Source organism: Euprymna scolopes, chromosome 7 (assembly GCF_053919585.1).
Source record: "Euprymna scolopes isolate OS-2025 chromosome 7, ASM5391958v1, whole genome shotgun sequence".
Taxonomy (NCBI): Eukaryota; Metazoa; Mollusca; class Cephalopoda; order Sepiida; family Sepiolidae; genus Euprymna; species Euprymna scolopes.
The window spans coordinates 41,682,514-41,700,554 of NC_136488.1; the positions used below are offsets into that span (position 1 = coordinate 41,682,514).

The window sequence follows — 18,041 nt, forward strand, 5'->3', positions numbered from 1 at the left end:
CGTTTAACCTTTCCTCCTACCATCTAATATATTCAATGTACAAACTAATAAGAAAGATTACAAGAGTTTTAGTATTAGATGTATCAATTTGAAACTATTTACTTAATTTTACACTGAAAAAAAAAATCCTATCTTTCAGCTTTGGATTATGCAAATCATTTTCTTTTTTATCTGAAATTTTCTCTAATATTTTTATTTTATTTTATTTTTTTTTATTATTCTCCTACTTTTCCCTCTAATTTGATTTGGAGATGTCTGATAGCTTTGAATCCGTTTTTCTGCAAAAATTTGTTAATGTGAGTTTTCCATCTCACAAGAAAAACGTTAAAACATTTGGCCTTAATTCAAACATTTCTACAAATCTGTTTTTGATTGAAGTTGTCTATGTTTGCTGTTTGTGCAATGTTAAAACTGTTGGGTTTATCCCAACTTCAGAATTTCCGTATTAGTTTTGATTTGTTAACTTTTTCATCAGCAAACATTCATTTTTATCGTTCTGCGTCTTTTGTGCAAGTCGATTTAATTATTACATGAATCAGTATTGTTGTTGAGATCAAATTGGATTAGTTCTACTAGAGAATCAATTGTTTTGGATCAAAATGTTTCCATCCAGCCACCTCTTGTTTTTCTCTGCAATTTCAGATATTATTGCTTCATCTTGTTTGACCATTGTTTGCTTTTTGTCTTGGGTCAAGTCATTTTACTTTGAATTTCAATGTTCATCTATTAAATGCCATTTCTATGCATTTATGCATTCACAGACTATTTCATTCAGTGCCACTCTAGAAAAAGCTCTATGCCATTATTTAGTTATAACAATAATAAATAATAATAAATGTGATTTATCTTAATACTTTATGATCGGAAGCCCTGTGAAACTGAAGTAAAGTGTTAAGATAAGCCACATTGCTGTTGCTGTTAATAATACCAACAACAAAGCTAAAATTAACCATTAGAAACGTAACTAGTATCAAGTTTTTAGACTATCATCAAACATTAAAAATATATACCGAGAGCAAATATTTACTCTAAATTATATATATATATATATATATAAAGGACTCTCCCGTCGATTTCAATGTATGATATTGCGCCACAACAACTAAGTTGTTCGGAAATCCACACAAATGATTTGCTTGTAGTGGTGAAGGCTTTGTGTAGAACCAACCAAATTTATTGGTATGACTGTTAACCTTTGTCGATGCAGATGACTGCCACAAGACAGAGCATACAGTATGCTGCAGATTTTACATGAGAGTTTACCTTCTCCTAGATGAATCTCTTAACAAAGACTCACAGTGAAGTAATGCGCCACCAGATATCAACCTGGAAATTTCTACTACATACAGTGCCTAGCCTTCCAAAATGATCACCCATTTGGTACTGACCAGGCTCATCATTATTTAACTTCAGTGATTTGGTAAGAACCAGTGTGTCAACGTTGTGCCATATATATATATATATATATATATATATATATATATATATATAATGCAGTTTAAATTCTTAGTTATACTAAGAACAACATATTGAAGACTTAGCATCTGCATGAGCCGACTTACCCATAGAAAATCCACAAATTACACAAGGGAATTCGACTTCAACTATATAAGAGTGACAAAGAAAGCAAGAAACCGTAAATTAAATTGTTAAATAGAAAACAGTGATCATCAGCTATTTAACATGAGGCTATTTTGGAAATTAAAAAACAGGACTGTTGTTCATAGCTATGCAGTGGAGAATGGCACTATATATATATATATATATATATATATATATATATATATATATATAATATATTCAATGGCATTCAAGTTACAGTTGAGAGATGAACTTTTCATGTCTGGATAAATATTTTATTTGTGCACTTTAAAGTTTCTGTTAAAGGTGTATTTTTGCATATACGTACATGTTAATGAAAAAATTTAGAGTGAAGAATTAAATCATGTATTGTTTGTCATGTTTCGACCTCGATGGGTTTTTTTTTTGGGGGGGGGGTAGTGGGAGAGATCTCCTCTGTCTTTTGATCTATCTTTCACCTTTACATAACCCATCTAGAAAACTTGAAGATCATTTCCTCACACTGTATTGCAATATGATAAAATTATCCCAATCACTTCCCTCTTCATTATCGAGACAAGTGGGTTCCTAACACACAACAACTAATTGAACTCATTCCTGGTCAACAGGATTTGAGTTTTCATGCCATTTTTCATGGTGAACAGGGACAAACTATCACAGCCAGTGGCATATTATTGTTATTTCAGAGTTTTAATTCTCCTGGATTAGATTCTTTACCAAGATCTGAATCTAGTTTACCCTACGATTTCAACCTGAGTTGAAAAGAGAAGAAATGGATTCATTTCTTTTCTAAGAGAAAAATGCAAGTGATCCGAATCTATCTATACCCCTACAATTTTTTTTTTTTTGTGTGTGTATTGATATTCAACCTTTTTTTCTATTTATTTAAAAAGAAAATACAATTTTGTTATATATGGGCCGTGGAATTGCATTCATCTGCAAAAGGTCTAGCTAATTTGCATATTCTTTTAAACATTCATTTTAATTAATTCCCTATTATTTTTTACGGTTTTCTTATGGGATGATCATCTTTTGTTAACTATTACGTGTAATTATATTCAACCAGATATTCTACATGATGTATACTTGCATAATATTTGCATAAAAATGGTTATAGAAAACGCAAACCTTTTTCTATATATATATATATATTTATATATGCACATATATATTTGTTTAAAAAAATTGTCCTGCTAAACTCCTCTATCAGTTTTTAGGCTACAGACATGAAACCTAATAAATAGAATATCTAAACCCTAGTGAAACTTTATATTTGGTTTTAATCAGGGAAAATGAGTGCAAAAGTGTGAAAATCAAAAAAAATGGAATTTGCCAGGTGAAGGTTGAACGACGTCATTATGAATATGCATGCGTCACGTAATAGCGATTGGTTCATGTTTTAATTTTTAGCCTTGCAACAAACATGTCTTCATAGCTCAGGCATTAACGTCAAAGGAAAAAGTAAATCGTAAGCTAAACGTCTTGGTTTTGATTCTCTGTGGTGGCGCACGAGTCACTTTTTTTTTAACTTTTAAAATCATTACTATATATTGGGCCCAATATAATAATAAATACGAAATCTGCATTAATAAAAATATTATATTTAAGCATATTTTACAACCGGCCAATGCAGCGTGCTAGTATATCTATAAAAGTGAGAATTTGTGTATGTTTGAGGACACTTCTCAACCTAAATACTCAACAGATTTTTGATTTACAGACTTGAAATTTGGTATATAGGATATTCAGACATGTGGAAAACTTTTTAGGGGTCAAAATTGAAAAACTGGTATGTTGAGGGGGTCGCCAGATTTTTATCTGTTGGCTAACTGTTCCACAACTGTGCATGTGTGAATGGTTCACATGACAGTCATTATGTTAAAAATGAGTAGGTTTGAAAACACTTTTTAAAGATCATGTCAAGCCAGCCTAAAGGTTATCGTACTTGACTTACTGTCTTTAGGGTTTTGTTTCAATCTCAGCCCGAGTATTTCCTTTTTTACTTACAAGAAGTAAACTGTTTAGAAAAAAACATAATACTTGCATGCACATGTTTCAGTTTCTTATGAATTAAAATATAATCTTTATGTGCATTTTATGACCGGGCAATGCCGAGCGGCTTGCTAGTCTGCAATAAAAGTGAGCCAACTAAAGCTTCAAATACTCTTGAAGATTACCTAAAATGGTCGAAAAACTCTCAAATCGTATATGTTTTTTTTTTTCGTTTGCTTTTTCTTATTATTTTTTTTATTAATGAGTCACCATTTATCAAGCCCCATAACGAGGGGATAAGAGTTAATGAGATGGATAGATTTGCAGTTGAATATAATATGAGAGGATTGAAAATATCTACATATCACCCACTTTAAACAACAGCAGAACTGGAAAATTGCAATTCTTATCACTTTGTTGGAAGCATTAGTCATGGAATGTGAGGACTAAAGGACAAAATATGGTGAAGCGAAAATTACGAGACTTCAGAGAGTAACCCAAGGTTCGTTTCCTGCTGCTTCATAAACATTTTAAAGGGCAGTTATTATTTATTGTTTTTAATTTCATCTTTGTCTTGTTGCAATGGTAAATGTAGAATCGGCACTTGATTATTCAAATCCCTATTGATTGCCTCATCGTCAGCATCATCGTTTTATTAGATTGTTTTTTGTTTTTCCTCAGCTGATTTTTAATTGTTAATGAATCCTCGTATTTGATGGCGATATTAACAACTTTTCCAATTTAGAGGGTTCTCATTAGAATCGTACATTTCATTTCGCATCTTTTTGCATCTCATTATTTGTTCATTATTATTTCTAATTCTTGCTTCCTTTTTCTTCTATTTCTTACATACATATCCATAACTTGGCTTGGTTCTCTTCATCAACTTCTCCATCTCAGCCTCAGCTTATTTACATGTCCTTTTTCGGGCATCATTTTCTCCCCCTCTCCTTTCTACCCACTCATGTGTCCTTCATTGCTTTCATTAAAGACCAACTCTGCTTCAGTCTGGTTTATTTCGCAGTCCCTCCTCGTCCCACAGATGGGATGACAATTAAATAAAAAATACTTTGCCATACAAAACATTTCTATATTAATTGAATGCACTAAGACGCAATGCACTAAATACACAAGCGGTTCCGCCGACTCTGCTGCTCGTTGCCTTTTTCTTTGCTGGTTTATTGCTTCACACCTCACAATTGTTATGCTTTTCCTGCTGACATTGTTTTATAATAGATTTCCACTGTTTTCCCTTTCTCCCCATCTCTCGACCTTCCTTTAAATTTTTTAGTGTTTCAAATATTTTAAGGAATCAGAATAAACATTTCTCGTCAGCAGCTCCTTTCACATTAGGAGGAAACTTTGTTATTATTCTTTTGCATATGTAATAAACGAGGAGGTTTTGCTAGTGGAAATATTTGAAACATTAATCTAAAATTTCATTCATTCATAACTTTCTTGCAAACATTATCTTTCTCGTTCACAGGTAAACATGAACGTTTTGCAATTTAGATACAAATTTATCTTTTTAAATGTGACCGTAAAGAAAGGAAAAGACAGAAGAAAGCAGTTTGTATTTTCACTTTCATGAAATAGATCTGAGGTTTTGAAAATTCAAGTCAGTCCCTCTAAAGGAAGGAACAATACGATCACAAATGCTAAATATTTTTCAAGGAAATATAAAAAAACAACTATTTGTCAAAAAAATACAATAATTGAATTAAAAAACAATAGCAAGTAAGAGTTGATTAATAAAATGTCCTTTTTCAAAACTAATATAGAATTTAGTTAACCTTGTGACTGATATTGTATAAGCAATATAAGAAAATGGTGCATCTGTTGTGGAAATCAAAATTAAAAGATAGATCTGGGCACAAATTTTGTATTTATCCATTTAAAAAGAATGGATATTCTTATGGTGCACGCATTTAAGCTGACCCTTGTAGCATTGAAAATGCGGCTTAAAAATAAGAGCCTTTTTATAGAGCTTCATGTATACATCTACAATGCTATTTCAAACTTAAGGATGACATACTGACGAATATGGCTTCTCTTGGAAACATTTTGATTAAAAGTTTAAAATAATATCGCCCCAAAAATTCTATCTTGTATAGATACCTATGTTTATCATTATTTATCTCAATTATATTCATTTTGATGTCAATTTTGAATTACAGTTTTCATTTAATTATTTCTTTTTTTGAATCACTATAAATATTTTTCTATTTTTTTAAATTTATGACTTAATACAATTATCATTTGATAAATGTTACAAAAATAAATTGACTATTTTTAAATAACTTATAGTGCTGTACATTTTTGAATAATTTCATTTGTTTCTACTACATTCGTTTTTTAATCCTCCCATCTTTCATATTTGTTGTGGAAATATAAGTATAGAGATAACTGTTCATGTGCATGTTTCGAACCCTGGAGGAAGAGTAACTTTTAACTCAATTCTGATGTTACACAATGTGATAAATAAATTTTATTTATATCAAGTAGGTAGACAACCATAGTCAGCCATCTTAAGTGTTTAACGGAAAGAAACTTGCATTTATAGCTTACATTTAGGTTTATATTATTTCTGATTAAAGGGCTTAGTCAAAAGAGGGAATAACAGAGTTGAATTAATCTTGTTTCATATTATAGCTATTTATTTGCTTTCCCACAAGATCAAAATGTGACACAAGGTTGTTTTTAATGTGGGGGGAAAACCAGCTGCCCTAAAATAGGACACTCTGTAAGTAGACAAAAATAAAAATTGCCTTAGTATAGAGAAGGGTTTCCCTCTATTAATTAAGAATAAATTAACTTATGTGTAGCATTAGAACAGATACTTCACTGGAATAGCTATTTCTATCTGTTCAATCTAAACATTGTCTTTTTTTCAATAAGTGCAGAGCTTTTAACTTGTTCATTAGTATTTTTAAAATAGACTCATTTTTGCCATGTTGGCATCATTTTTCCGAAATGGTCTTCTTTCTAGCTGGATGTATAAAACCACTTTCAAAAAATGACAATCGATGAACTCTGTTCTTTCTGGACAAAGCTCAATAACTGTTTTTCATTGGCTGATCTGCATAAGTACTTGCAGACTTAAAGCAGATCAGTATAATGATTGGAATTGGACTATGGCCGAGAGAGCGAACAAAGATAAAGGCTTGGCTAATTGTTTAAACTTCATGCCTGACCATAAACCAATTGAACTTTGAAAGCAAAGAGAACATCGAACGTTTCCACATTTCATTGTAAATGATTCAAATATTTTTACTCAGCTGTTTCAAAACTTTTTTGTAATGAAAATGCAAATCTTTTTTATAAACATTCAATTATCGAAGAAAATTTAAATCCATCAAGATTTGTCATTTAATAAATTAAAAAAAGAACACTGTGTAAATGATTATTTTTCTTAAATCTTGTGTCTGTCTGTTTGTTTGTCTGTTTGAAGAAAGTTGTCATTTTTGGACCAATGTTTGCAATACTTGACTCCTCTCTTTTTAACTGTTGAATGAAGAATAAATGGTGATTGTGACTTGTGATGGCCTGTCTCAATCGTCGCTTTCCGCAACTTTTGAATTTACATTCTTCTAGCCTGCCCAAACTGAATTCCACTGATGATGTGAAAGACAAGCTTCTGCAACTGCTCATCAGTCAGTCCCATGGGATGCTGCTCAACTCAGGATGCCCCATTGAAAAGGTAAGTTTCACTTTCATTCTTTTCTCACATCAGTTTCCTTGTATTTTTTATTTTTATTTTTTTTTTTTATTGTAACTTTGGTTCTTTTCTAAAATAGAGTCGCAGGAGAAAGACTGTTTTTATTTGATTTATCATACAAGGACACACATAAATCATAATACGCGATTTTTGCCTCTAAACTTAGAATTAACAACATTTTGGTAATATAAATATCGGACAAGATTCTGCATGTTTCTTACCAAATGTAACTTTGATAAATATAGATTTAATTTTTTTCATCTACTATTAATCAAATATTTACTAAAATAGAAAATCTAAAACATTTTTTTTATCCTATTTTTTTCTGCTTTTTATTAAAAAAAATAATTAAATGATCACCACAATGATTTCTTTGTGCCATTGGGAAATTTAAACAATCTAAAAATAATTTTTGGTTAAAATTTAAATTTATAAGGCAAAGTTGTTTTTTGCTCAAAAACAAAACAGAATTTTTTTATATTCTAAACAAGAGCCATAAATCCTTTGTTTTTCTACGTTATTTTCAATGTTATTTTATACTCTTTGTTTATAGGAAAGAAATATGTCTTGGTGAACAGCTCTTAAAACATAAAGCAATTTAAACTCTTGGAATCTTATGATGTCTTACAAGACATCTATATTCATATGTGCAACTGATAAGATCTATATATTAATACTTAGCTATCTTTCGACTTTAGAGGTTAATAAATGATTGTTTCATTTGGTATCCAGCAACCAAGGGGAGACCTATGTATATGCAGACAGAGTTAGGGTAAAACATGCATTGAGAAAGATACATAAAGCCTAGGAAGCGTAGTCCACATGTGTTTATATATATATATATATACCATTGGCGACCACTTGGACAATATTCCCATGAAACTTTCTCCTATGCGGAAAGCCAGTTTAATCCACCTATGGTGAATGGTGGCATGGAATAATATAGTCTGGCATCTCTCTCTCTCTCTCTCTATATATATATATATATATACGTTATGTTATAATAGAATTATATAGTGAATCTAACATCCCTTGTTTATTGTTGGTTGCGGAATCTTCACAGACTCTGCTTGTTAATATGGAAGTATGAATGTTATTTAAAAGAATAAGGCAACTGAACGATGGATAAGCGAATCTAATATGTGTTGAGATTTTCTATTTGTCTTGGATTGTTTCTCAGTGCAATAAATGGTTATTCAAAAGTGATTTTGAAAAAGACTAAACAAGGTGTTTCTTTGTACATTGCAAGACCTCAGTTCTCATGTAAAAATTTTGTAGGTTTAAAAATAATTAATATCTATTTAGAAAATATTATTGTTATTAAGTCCCTTTAAGAAGAGGATGGGCCCTCTTTAAGGAATTAATAAGTGGTCAACTATAGCTCAATGTAATATTCCGACATCTGTTATTAAATACTATCTGACTGCTATTTGCGTTTGCCTTATTAATAGAACATAATTCCCTTACTTCTTTTGCTAATTCCTGGTAGCTTTAAGGTTGAACGTCAAGGATGACTGTGACTAAGTTTGAATTCTTCAACTGGCAGTAATTGTTGCTCCATACACTCATAAGAATGTAAGTTTGAAACACTTGTGTCTGTTGGTTTAAAAATAATTAATATTTATTTTAAAATACCATCCTGTTATATATATATATATATATATATATATATATATATATATATATATATATATATATATATTAGTAAGTTTGGGAAATATATGTGGGAATAAAGCTACACAGAATTTTCCACATTTCATTCTTTTGACGATTCATTAGACTATTGCATAGAATTAATGTTGCTTCGTGTTTTTATATAGTTCCATGGTACTGAGTTGGCTAGTCAGTCAATAAGATTATTTGTTATTCACACACCCATTTATCATAGCTAATGGTCGCGTATTTATCAGACAAGGGTTTACTTGATCTCTAATTCACCTGCTCCTTTGTTCTTTTTGGTGGGGATTGGGTTTCTCTTTTCTTTGTGTTGGGAAGTGACCTACATTTTATTTTATATTAATGTATTTGTTTATTCATTAATTATTTTTATTATTATAATTATCATTTTTGTTGTTGTTATTTATTCAGTTTGTTTTTGTCCATTGTTATCCAAAGATAAAGCTTATTTATGTGTACATATGTTTGCTACTTCACTTCTGCAATTTAATAAATTTTGAGGTTCTTTAAAGTTTAGAATAGCTAATTTCTCATTCAAACATAGTCTACACAGGCTGTCTAAGTTTCTACATGTGCTCCCCTGCCATACTATTTTCCATTCTATTATCAGTGATCGTCCACACAACTATGTGCTAATGGATCATCCACACTGGTAGTTTCTTGGGCAATAGGTGTTTAGATACTATCCCTAATTGTACATTGTTTCAGTCATTGATGAAGGGATGGTATTCAAGCATATATTATTATTATTATTATTATTATTATTATTATTATTATTATTTTCTATCTTTATGTTTCATTCTTCAGATTAGATGTTCTGTGAATGACTTCCAAATTCTGTCCGTTGTCATTTAGTTTGTACCACTCACTAAGAGCAAGTTGTTAATTGATCTCTACCATAACTTAGGTGGCCATGATTCATTAATATCAATTAGCTACACATTTTGGACGATTCAAATGACCAACGGTGGGCAACATAGCCGTACTAGTGAAAAACTTGTGCAACACAATTTATAGTGAGACTAGAAATTGTATCCATCTGATTCCTTGTGGCTTGGATTGTGCTATTTCGACATTTATCACATCTTGCAGCCAAACAAAGTCCGGGTCAGACATGCGTGCTGTATATGTTTATTATAAAAGTAGTTGAAAATACTAAATGACTTGTAGAAGAAAAACTGTTAATATAACCAAAATCATAATAAACACAGCATTAAACTTATAGCAATATTTATCTTGTCATCAAATTGGATTATCATACATTTCACCTGCAAAAGAGGAAGAAATCTTTTTTATTGTGATTTTGTTTGCTTGACTTTTTTATTTATGTTTCTGAATGTTTGAGATGAGGATTGATTATTCATATTATTTGGATTCTACGGACTACTGAATATAGTAATATGTTGTAATGAATAGTGGTATATGTAGTAAGAGTGTACATTTACAAACAAATTAGGATTAAGGTTCCTAAAAATTTTACTAGAAGTGGATAAAATACATGATCAAATTCAGCTGTAAAGTTACACTTTTCTGGAGGTTGAAGTCTCAATCCTCAATACAGGCGAAATCCAAAATACAATCGTGAATTACTTAGAATTTCTACCTGATCATGGCTAATGGAATGAGAACATGCTACCCCCGTGGATTAAATAAAGGGTTCTGTTTGAAATTCTGTGAAGCTTCCCAAGTTTGACAGGATACATCTGAAGAAGGTTACATCGACTGGAATGTTGTGAAAATAACACTCAATGTGAGAAAGTTTTCTTATGTGTTCTAGCCTTATGTAAGATAGCATTGACTGTTCTTTCACTTCAGATTGCAACAACGTGTCTCTAGTCAGCATTTTATTTACTTTACTAAGTTACAGCAATGGGCGTTTAATTGAACTGTAATTTTCTGACCAATCTCTGTAAAGGTGGTGAATCTACAAAAATGCATACACTCAACGACGTCATACACTCAAAAGGAAGAATTCATCTCACTTTTCAGCCACACACTTGATCCAATTACGTCATATCCTGTGATGTAGTCAATTGCAAGTCTGTTGAATCTGATGGAATTTTTTTTAATGTTATGCTTACTTTAACCTTATGTAAAAGAATATCGTTTTTTGCATAATTTTTAAACACCTGCTTCTAATCTTGCTGTGCATATTCTTGAGAAGAAAATGCTTGAGTTATTTCTGTTTTAATAGCTTTTGGACTGTTCATTTGCTAGGTCTAATCATGTCGTTTTGAAAATAGAAGCAGACAACAAGTTCCCATTAAAGCCGTTTTGTAAAAACATCATAAATCTATAGCCAAGATGCAAATTAAGCAGATTACACTTAATCTTCAATTTTCTTAATCTATTTTGAATAAAGCTTTGTCTCAAATTTATCTGTTTAAATTGCAATACCCATACTGCTCTGTGGATAGATAAACAAAAGAATGTAGAATCCTCTCGCTCATTGGTCTGACTAGTCTTCTTGTTTGTGGGCAAGAAAATCATAAAATGTCTGTATGCTACCTCTCTGCCTGTGTGTGGGTGCATGTGTGCCAAGGGCAAGCTCCATTACTGCATAAGTAAAATGTCTTGCACAATAATACAGAATGTGGTTAGGTTTGGTAAAATCAGGAAAGCATCATCACTAAATCTGGTTTCGTACCCTGTCAAGATGAGAAAAAGTACTTTTAGAAGCTCCACCCTAGATGTGGCAACAGTACTCCATCTTGAAATGTATTTGACCCTTGTACAGGTAGAGGATTCCATTGGGAGTATGATACTTTCTGATAGAATGATTTCGCCATACAATTTGGATTGAATTGATTTTAAAGTTTTTTAATGCAATTTTTTTTATCATGTTCAATTTTGTAAATAGCATTTTCATTTCCATATTTTTTGTGGTCTTTCTAAGCATTGGCTACACCAGAAGTACAGTGGAATAACAGGCCGTTTATAAGATCATCAGTTTGTGTGCAAAAACTGTAAAACAATGGAGATGGATGAAATGTGGCAAAAGTATATTTGTATGGTAAGACGATGTTGTCTACAAGTTTTGGTACTTTGATGATAGCATTGGAATACTGGGGAGGCACAGATATTAGTGTGACTGCAAGAGTTAAGAGCAGGTGGAGTACAAAGAACTTGCACCATTATTTATGAGCAGACTAAAGGAATAATTTATCAAGCCCGTATGGAACTGAAACCTGGCCAATGATAGTTGATAATATATGTTGCATGAAGAAAAATGATATGAGAATGATGCAATGGAGTTTAAAAACAACTGGTGACTTCAGAGGAAGATTAAATCTAGACTGTATAGGGAGATGTGTGCAGAACAGAAAACTTTATTTGTTTGATCACAATGAATGAGAGTGCTTGAGTTAGATGTATAAGTGTTGTGGTCGTGGAGTAAGTTGGAAGAGAAAGGTTAAGGAAAATATGAGAAGAAATAAGAGTCAATTTGAGAAAAAGAGGGATAAATAAAGACCTGGCTAGAGATTGGTTTGGAAGTCAATTTCTAAAAGCTGTCCAACACATGCCACTATTTAAAAAAGACGTTAAACCAAATGTGATGATAATGAATCACATTGGATGGACGCATATTCTAAAGATCATTGTTCTCTGTTGAAACGATTAAAGCAAAAATTTGGCACTCATCTCTAATACATTTGGCTTGAAATCCATTTTATTTCAATAATACTAATATGTAAAATACAAACTCTGCCACTGATCTTCTTTTAAGTCTAAATATCTCATAAAAATCAATTTTGCGTCATGCGAACAAAGCACCGTGGGATTCTGAAATAGAATGAGAGTGTCTTACCCAACCTCACCCAACCCTTACTCATACTCGCTGCAGAAAGATGGGTGGAGTTAGGTGTAATGGACAAAAAATAAAACCCAAACATGATTTGAAATATCCATCGGATTAATTTTCCTTATTTTAGTGGCTAATGAGGTATTCCAGTTTGCCTTTTAAACAATCTACAAACGGTTTTATTATCAATCGCCGTTCAAAGGCTGGCAACGTAAAGTATATTCAATTAGAATGAGAAATTGAGTACCCGGCCCTTGTGGAAAATCTTGCATATATGTGTGTGTGAGTGAATACAACACTCCACTCCACCCGTACATCCCATTTTTTTTTTTACAAAGAGCTTAAATTCTTTGTATAATGACAAAATGATGTACTTTCAAAAGAATACTTGATTTCAGTCATGTTTTACTTAGGAATTTTGTTGAACTCAACAAGAAATGGTGAACAAATAATTTGCCTACTTAAAATTATCAGAGCAATTTAAAATTGTATTCACACATGAAATGCCTGTACATATCTGACAGTCAAAGAGTGAAGTTTATTTGTACTTAAATTATCTCACAATACAGCATTAACATGGGAAATGCTCGACTGAGCTCCAATATTTGGTTTCTCCTTGTAAGAGCTACTGTCCTTTTCTCTGTGTATCTAGTGACAGGTAGAATTTCCATAAAAGAATTTCTTTCCAAGAACTTCCTATCGGTGGAACACATTATCACATTATCAAGGGATTGTTTTTCTGCAGATTACAAGGGAAAATTTATGCACAATGTGAAATATTTTATATATATATATATATATATATATATATATATATATATATATATATAATGCTCCTTATCTTGAGTTGAGCATATTGAGAAGTGATACACGAATTACCATTAGCATATAAAGCGATGCTCTTTGTGTAAACAAATCGAGCTTAGGTAGTTTGGACGATGTCAAAACATCGTTAAACTCACAACTCGCTCAGCAGCTGTCGATAGCGGAGTGGTTAGGAGCCTTGACTGTCGTACAGGCAGTCGAGTTTCAATCCTGGCTTGAGGTAGTTGTCTGTCTAGCCGCACTGATGAGCTGTGAAACAGCAAAACAGTATTGTATGGGGATGACTATGTATATATATATATATATATATATAGTCATCCACATACAGTATATAGCATAATCATTAATCATGTTGACGCACCAGTTCTCATCAGATCACCGAAGTTAAGCAATGAGGAGCCTGGCCAGTATCAGATGGGTGACCATTTGAAAATAACAGGCGCTGTATATGCTCTCCGCTTATTTCAGCATTCTTTCCAGTTGTGCTGAAATTTCTACTTGTGACTGGTATTTAACGGTGCCAACTCAGGAGAGGTTTGATTGGGGATTGCGCAACTTTGTGTCTCAAAAATTTCATGCGCAAGTCACATGTTTCATCTATGTTCTATAGTTTTTGAAATAGTATTAAAAGTAAAAGAAAAAAACTAAATTAAGCTTAATTTTTAGTTAGAATGTACATTATTACTATTATTCATATTATTTGGACTACTGTTTTCGTCGACAGTGTTATTTTCACAACATTTTGGTCAATGTAACCTCCGACCTTCTTGAGGTGTATCTTGTCGAACTCAGTATTTTTTTTTTTTTTTGTCAAACTCAGGAATCTGCATGGAAGCAATTTCTGTGGATGACACTTTTTCAAGTGACAAAAGACTTTTCCTAGAACTAACCTCAGTCTGAACGATTTCCACCCTGACCCAAAAAGAAAGCCAAGTGTACATTATTTGAAGCAACAGAAATCGCACGTATTATAATCAGGGTTTTCTTTCGCCTTGATGCTTGCCTTGATGAAGACTGACTGAAGTTTTACTGTGCATTCAGACATCAGCCTGTGCTTTCTTTTTAATTTTGAGACCAAATCTCCATAATTCTATCTTCATTCATAAAACCTTTCAGAAAATACAATTTTTTTTTTTTTTTTCATATTTTTTTATAATGGAAACAGAATTACAAACGAGAAGTACAAAAAAACAACAAATAGAATGTTGAAATGTGTAAATTGTTAACAAACTTGAATGAATTGAGCTGAATTATTAATTGGTACTTAAATTTTGGTGTTAGAATTTGCCTGTGGACACATGCTGGTTTTGTGAAAATGTAAGTTCTGTCACCAATTGGGACTGAAATATCAGTGTAAACCGGAGGGAAATAAAATGAATCTCCCAATCATTATATGATGAAACGTTTTTTTTTTTTTCTATTTGTTCTTCTCCATTATTTAACTTGTTATAACAACATTCAAGGAAAAACAAAAACTGAAAACAAACAAACTATGCTGCTAACAGTGAGAGACAGAAAGAGAGAGAGAGTGTGTATGTGGGTTGGGATTGTCTTTAAAGTATTTCCTTTCAAAGAGTTTAATGAAATTTGTATTATTGAACACTTATCTTCATCAATATGAAATTTTAAACATTTGCATCATGTCTGTTTATTCTCTCCAGGGCAAAGCATTTAGCTTTCTCACTGGAAGTAGTTGATTTTTTTTTATTGCTTCTTCTAATTGTATGCAAGCATTTAATTAATAATTGTTTAATTGTCGTCTTGTGGCTAGAATCGGTTTTTCTCTGGAACTAGCTGCAGAGAAGTGATCCAAAAAGAATTCCCACCGAAGAGACTGATAAACTATGGATACAGAATTTCTTTCAGATTTTCCATAAATTTGACTTTTTCTTTTAATGTTTCGATACATTTAAGCATCTATTTTATAATGGTCGGTTGTGTGTGTGTGTGTGTGTGTGTGTGTGTGTGTGTGTGTGTTTGTATGTCTAGCTAAAACTTTAAAAATACCCAACAAACCTCAACGAAGTTAATATATTTTTAATCAGCGTAACCCCAGAAAAATATCTAAAAGATTTCCTAAAAATTCATTCTTTGGGGCCAAATGAGCATTTGTATCATTGAATGTTGTCAAGAATCAAACATAATTTTCAATGCTGTCATGTCTTAACACAACCAAGGAAATGAATCAGATGCTAACTCCAGAATTAATTTATCATTTTTGAACTATTCTAATTTCTCTACAAAATAAGGGGGTGAGGAGATTTGGTTTTAGTGCTTTGGAGACATCCTTAATTTTATTTGGCATTTTCAGTAGTGCTATGAAGGACTCCTAAGTTTTTTTGGTTTTTTTTTCACTTTTGAATAAAAAAGAAAGGAGTGGAATTAATTGTATTTGACATCTTCTATTTAGTTTTTTATGGCCCCGAGCAACGCTGGGTAGTCCTGCTAGTTTCTTATAAAAATAAGTTATAGTTTGAGATGGCATTTTTAGATGCAGCCACACATCTTTATACGAGTGTCTGTCAAATTTGTTATTTTATTTGTGTTCGACAATGAATCTTAGCTGTCGTGCATTGGGTGGAGAAAAGTGTTGATCTCACTGTACAAGTCTTCATGATAAAGTATGTTGCACAACGTCTCGACTGATATAGCCGCATCACCTGCCGTCAGTCATCCGAAATGCTCCAATACTTGTCCCACATTGCTGTTGATGCCCCAAAGCCATTTAGTAGGCCATGGAGGGGCTCTGTTGATGACTGATTTTGTTTTTGTTTCAAATGTTTGTCTGTTGAAACGAAAAAGATCATCTGATCATCTTACAGATCGTGAATGACAGACACTGGGAGTGTGTTGAAAGTAAAGCTGGTTTGTGCAGAGCCAGCCTCACTGGCTCATTCCAACCAGACTGATCCAGCGACAGGACAGTTAAGACAGCTGGAGGCCAGGTGAGATGCAAAAGCTGCTGTAAGTTTCACAGCTCTTGGTATTCCCAAATGGTCACCCATCTGGTACTAGCTAGGCTCAATATTGCTTAACTTTGGTGATTTAATGTGAACCGGTATGTCAACTGTTAAAAATAATATATACTAATAAAACATATGAATGAGCATGTTACAACTTTTTTGATTGGCTTGATTCTGTCTTTGGCATTGGTTTCCCTGATTGTTTCAAGTACTTACAGGAGAGATCATGTAATTGTTGACAACATCATTTACGGTTTAATGTCCATTTTACATGCTGGCATTTGTTGGGCGATGAAAGTGGATTGGAACTTGGCATGCCTAAGTCATCAGTCCGCATTGTTATCCACTTTGCCATCGTCATCTCCCATATAACAATTGGATTGTCCTTCAGTTACCTCTTTACAATTCCACATGCACAATGCATTTATTTCACCACCTATAGTACCGATATTGATAACAATTCAAAACACAAAGAAAAATGGTTCTAAGTTCCCATCAGTTTTTTTAAAGTACAATTTTTTTTTTTTTTTTTTCTGAAATATTTTCAAATATAACTGATTACTTTTAGATCAGAGAGATCACCTTTTTTATTTTATGAATAATGCAAGAGAAAGAAGCTCTTTGTTTTCTTTTTTTTTGGGGGGGGGGGTATTTATTATTGTTATCAGAAACTAATGTCTTCATAGTAAACTTTTTCTTCTCTTTCAAACATTGCCATAGAAAGATGATCCTGAGCTCCCCTCGGTCGACTGCTGATGACTGTGACAGCAGTGGGTAGGAAAATAAAACAAAACCGTACCCCCTCCTTTCCCTCATGCTGCAGCAATTGTAAATATTTAAATAGCAACAAATTTTCAAATCTATCAACGTACATCCTTTATTTGAATGAGATTTACATAATTTGAACGGATCTACAAGGAAAAAATGAATGTGCAGTTTGTGAGGGTCTGTTTTCTTTCCTTTTCTTTGAAAGAAAAAAAAATTCTGAAAAAAGAAAAAAAGCACGAAACAATGTCTAAAAATCCAAAAATCCTTTCCGTGGGGTAGGAGATGGGGAAATAAATTTAAAAAAAAAATGATCAAAGTTGATTTCCATAAAGAAATGATTTCACTTTGTTGATCCTCGTCTTTTGTACTGAAAACATATTGCCATATTTTAAGATGTTCTGATACTAATCAAAATTTAAATCTCTTCTCTCTTACTATCTCGACTAGCGTTTGATCAACTGCCAACCAGTATCTTTTGAAACTGTCCTCTTTCATATCTTTGCCTTGAGCCGTGTGTTGAATTATGCATGGGTTTTTATCTATCTCTAGTTCATAGTTTTCAGCACCAGTCATCGTCCATCTGGACTGGGGACACATGTTCATGTTTAAAGATGATAGTTCTTTCTCAAAGACTGTCAGTAATCGTACCAATAATTAAGGTTTAAGCCTTGATGTCTTCTTTTCAAACCCCTTCTTCTTTGACTCATAATTGACA

The 18,041-nt window shown here is 32.3% G+C and overlaps 1 protein-coding gene across 2 annotated transcripts in view; it reads left to right on the forward strand.

Annotated features, from left to right (window-relative positions):
- Positions 1–18,041, forward strand: part of LOC145279691 (homeobox protein dve-1-like) — a 351,973-nt gene that overhangs the window by 300,167 nt on the left and 33,765 nt on the right. For both annotated transcript variants that reach the window (XM_080130970.1, XM_080130971.1), the window contains exon 5: positions 7,168–7,273. In XM_080130970.1, the coding sequence (XP_079987096.1) occupies positions 7,168–7,273 (106 nt within the window). The remainder of the gene's footprint in view (positions 1–7,167; positions 7,274–18,041) is intronic.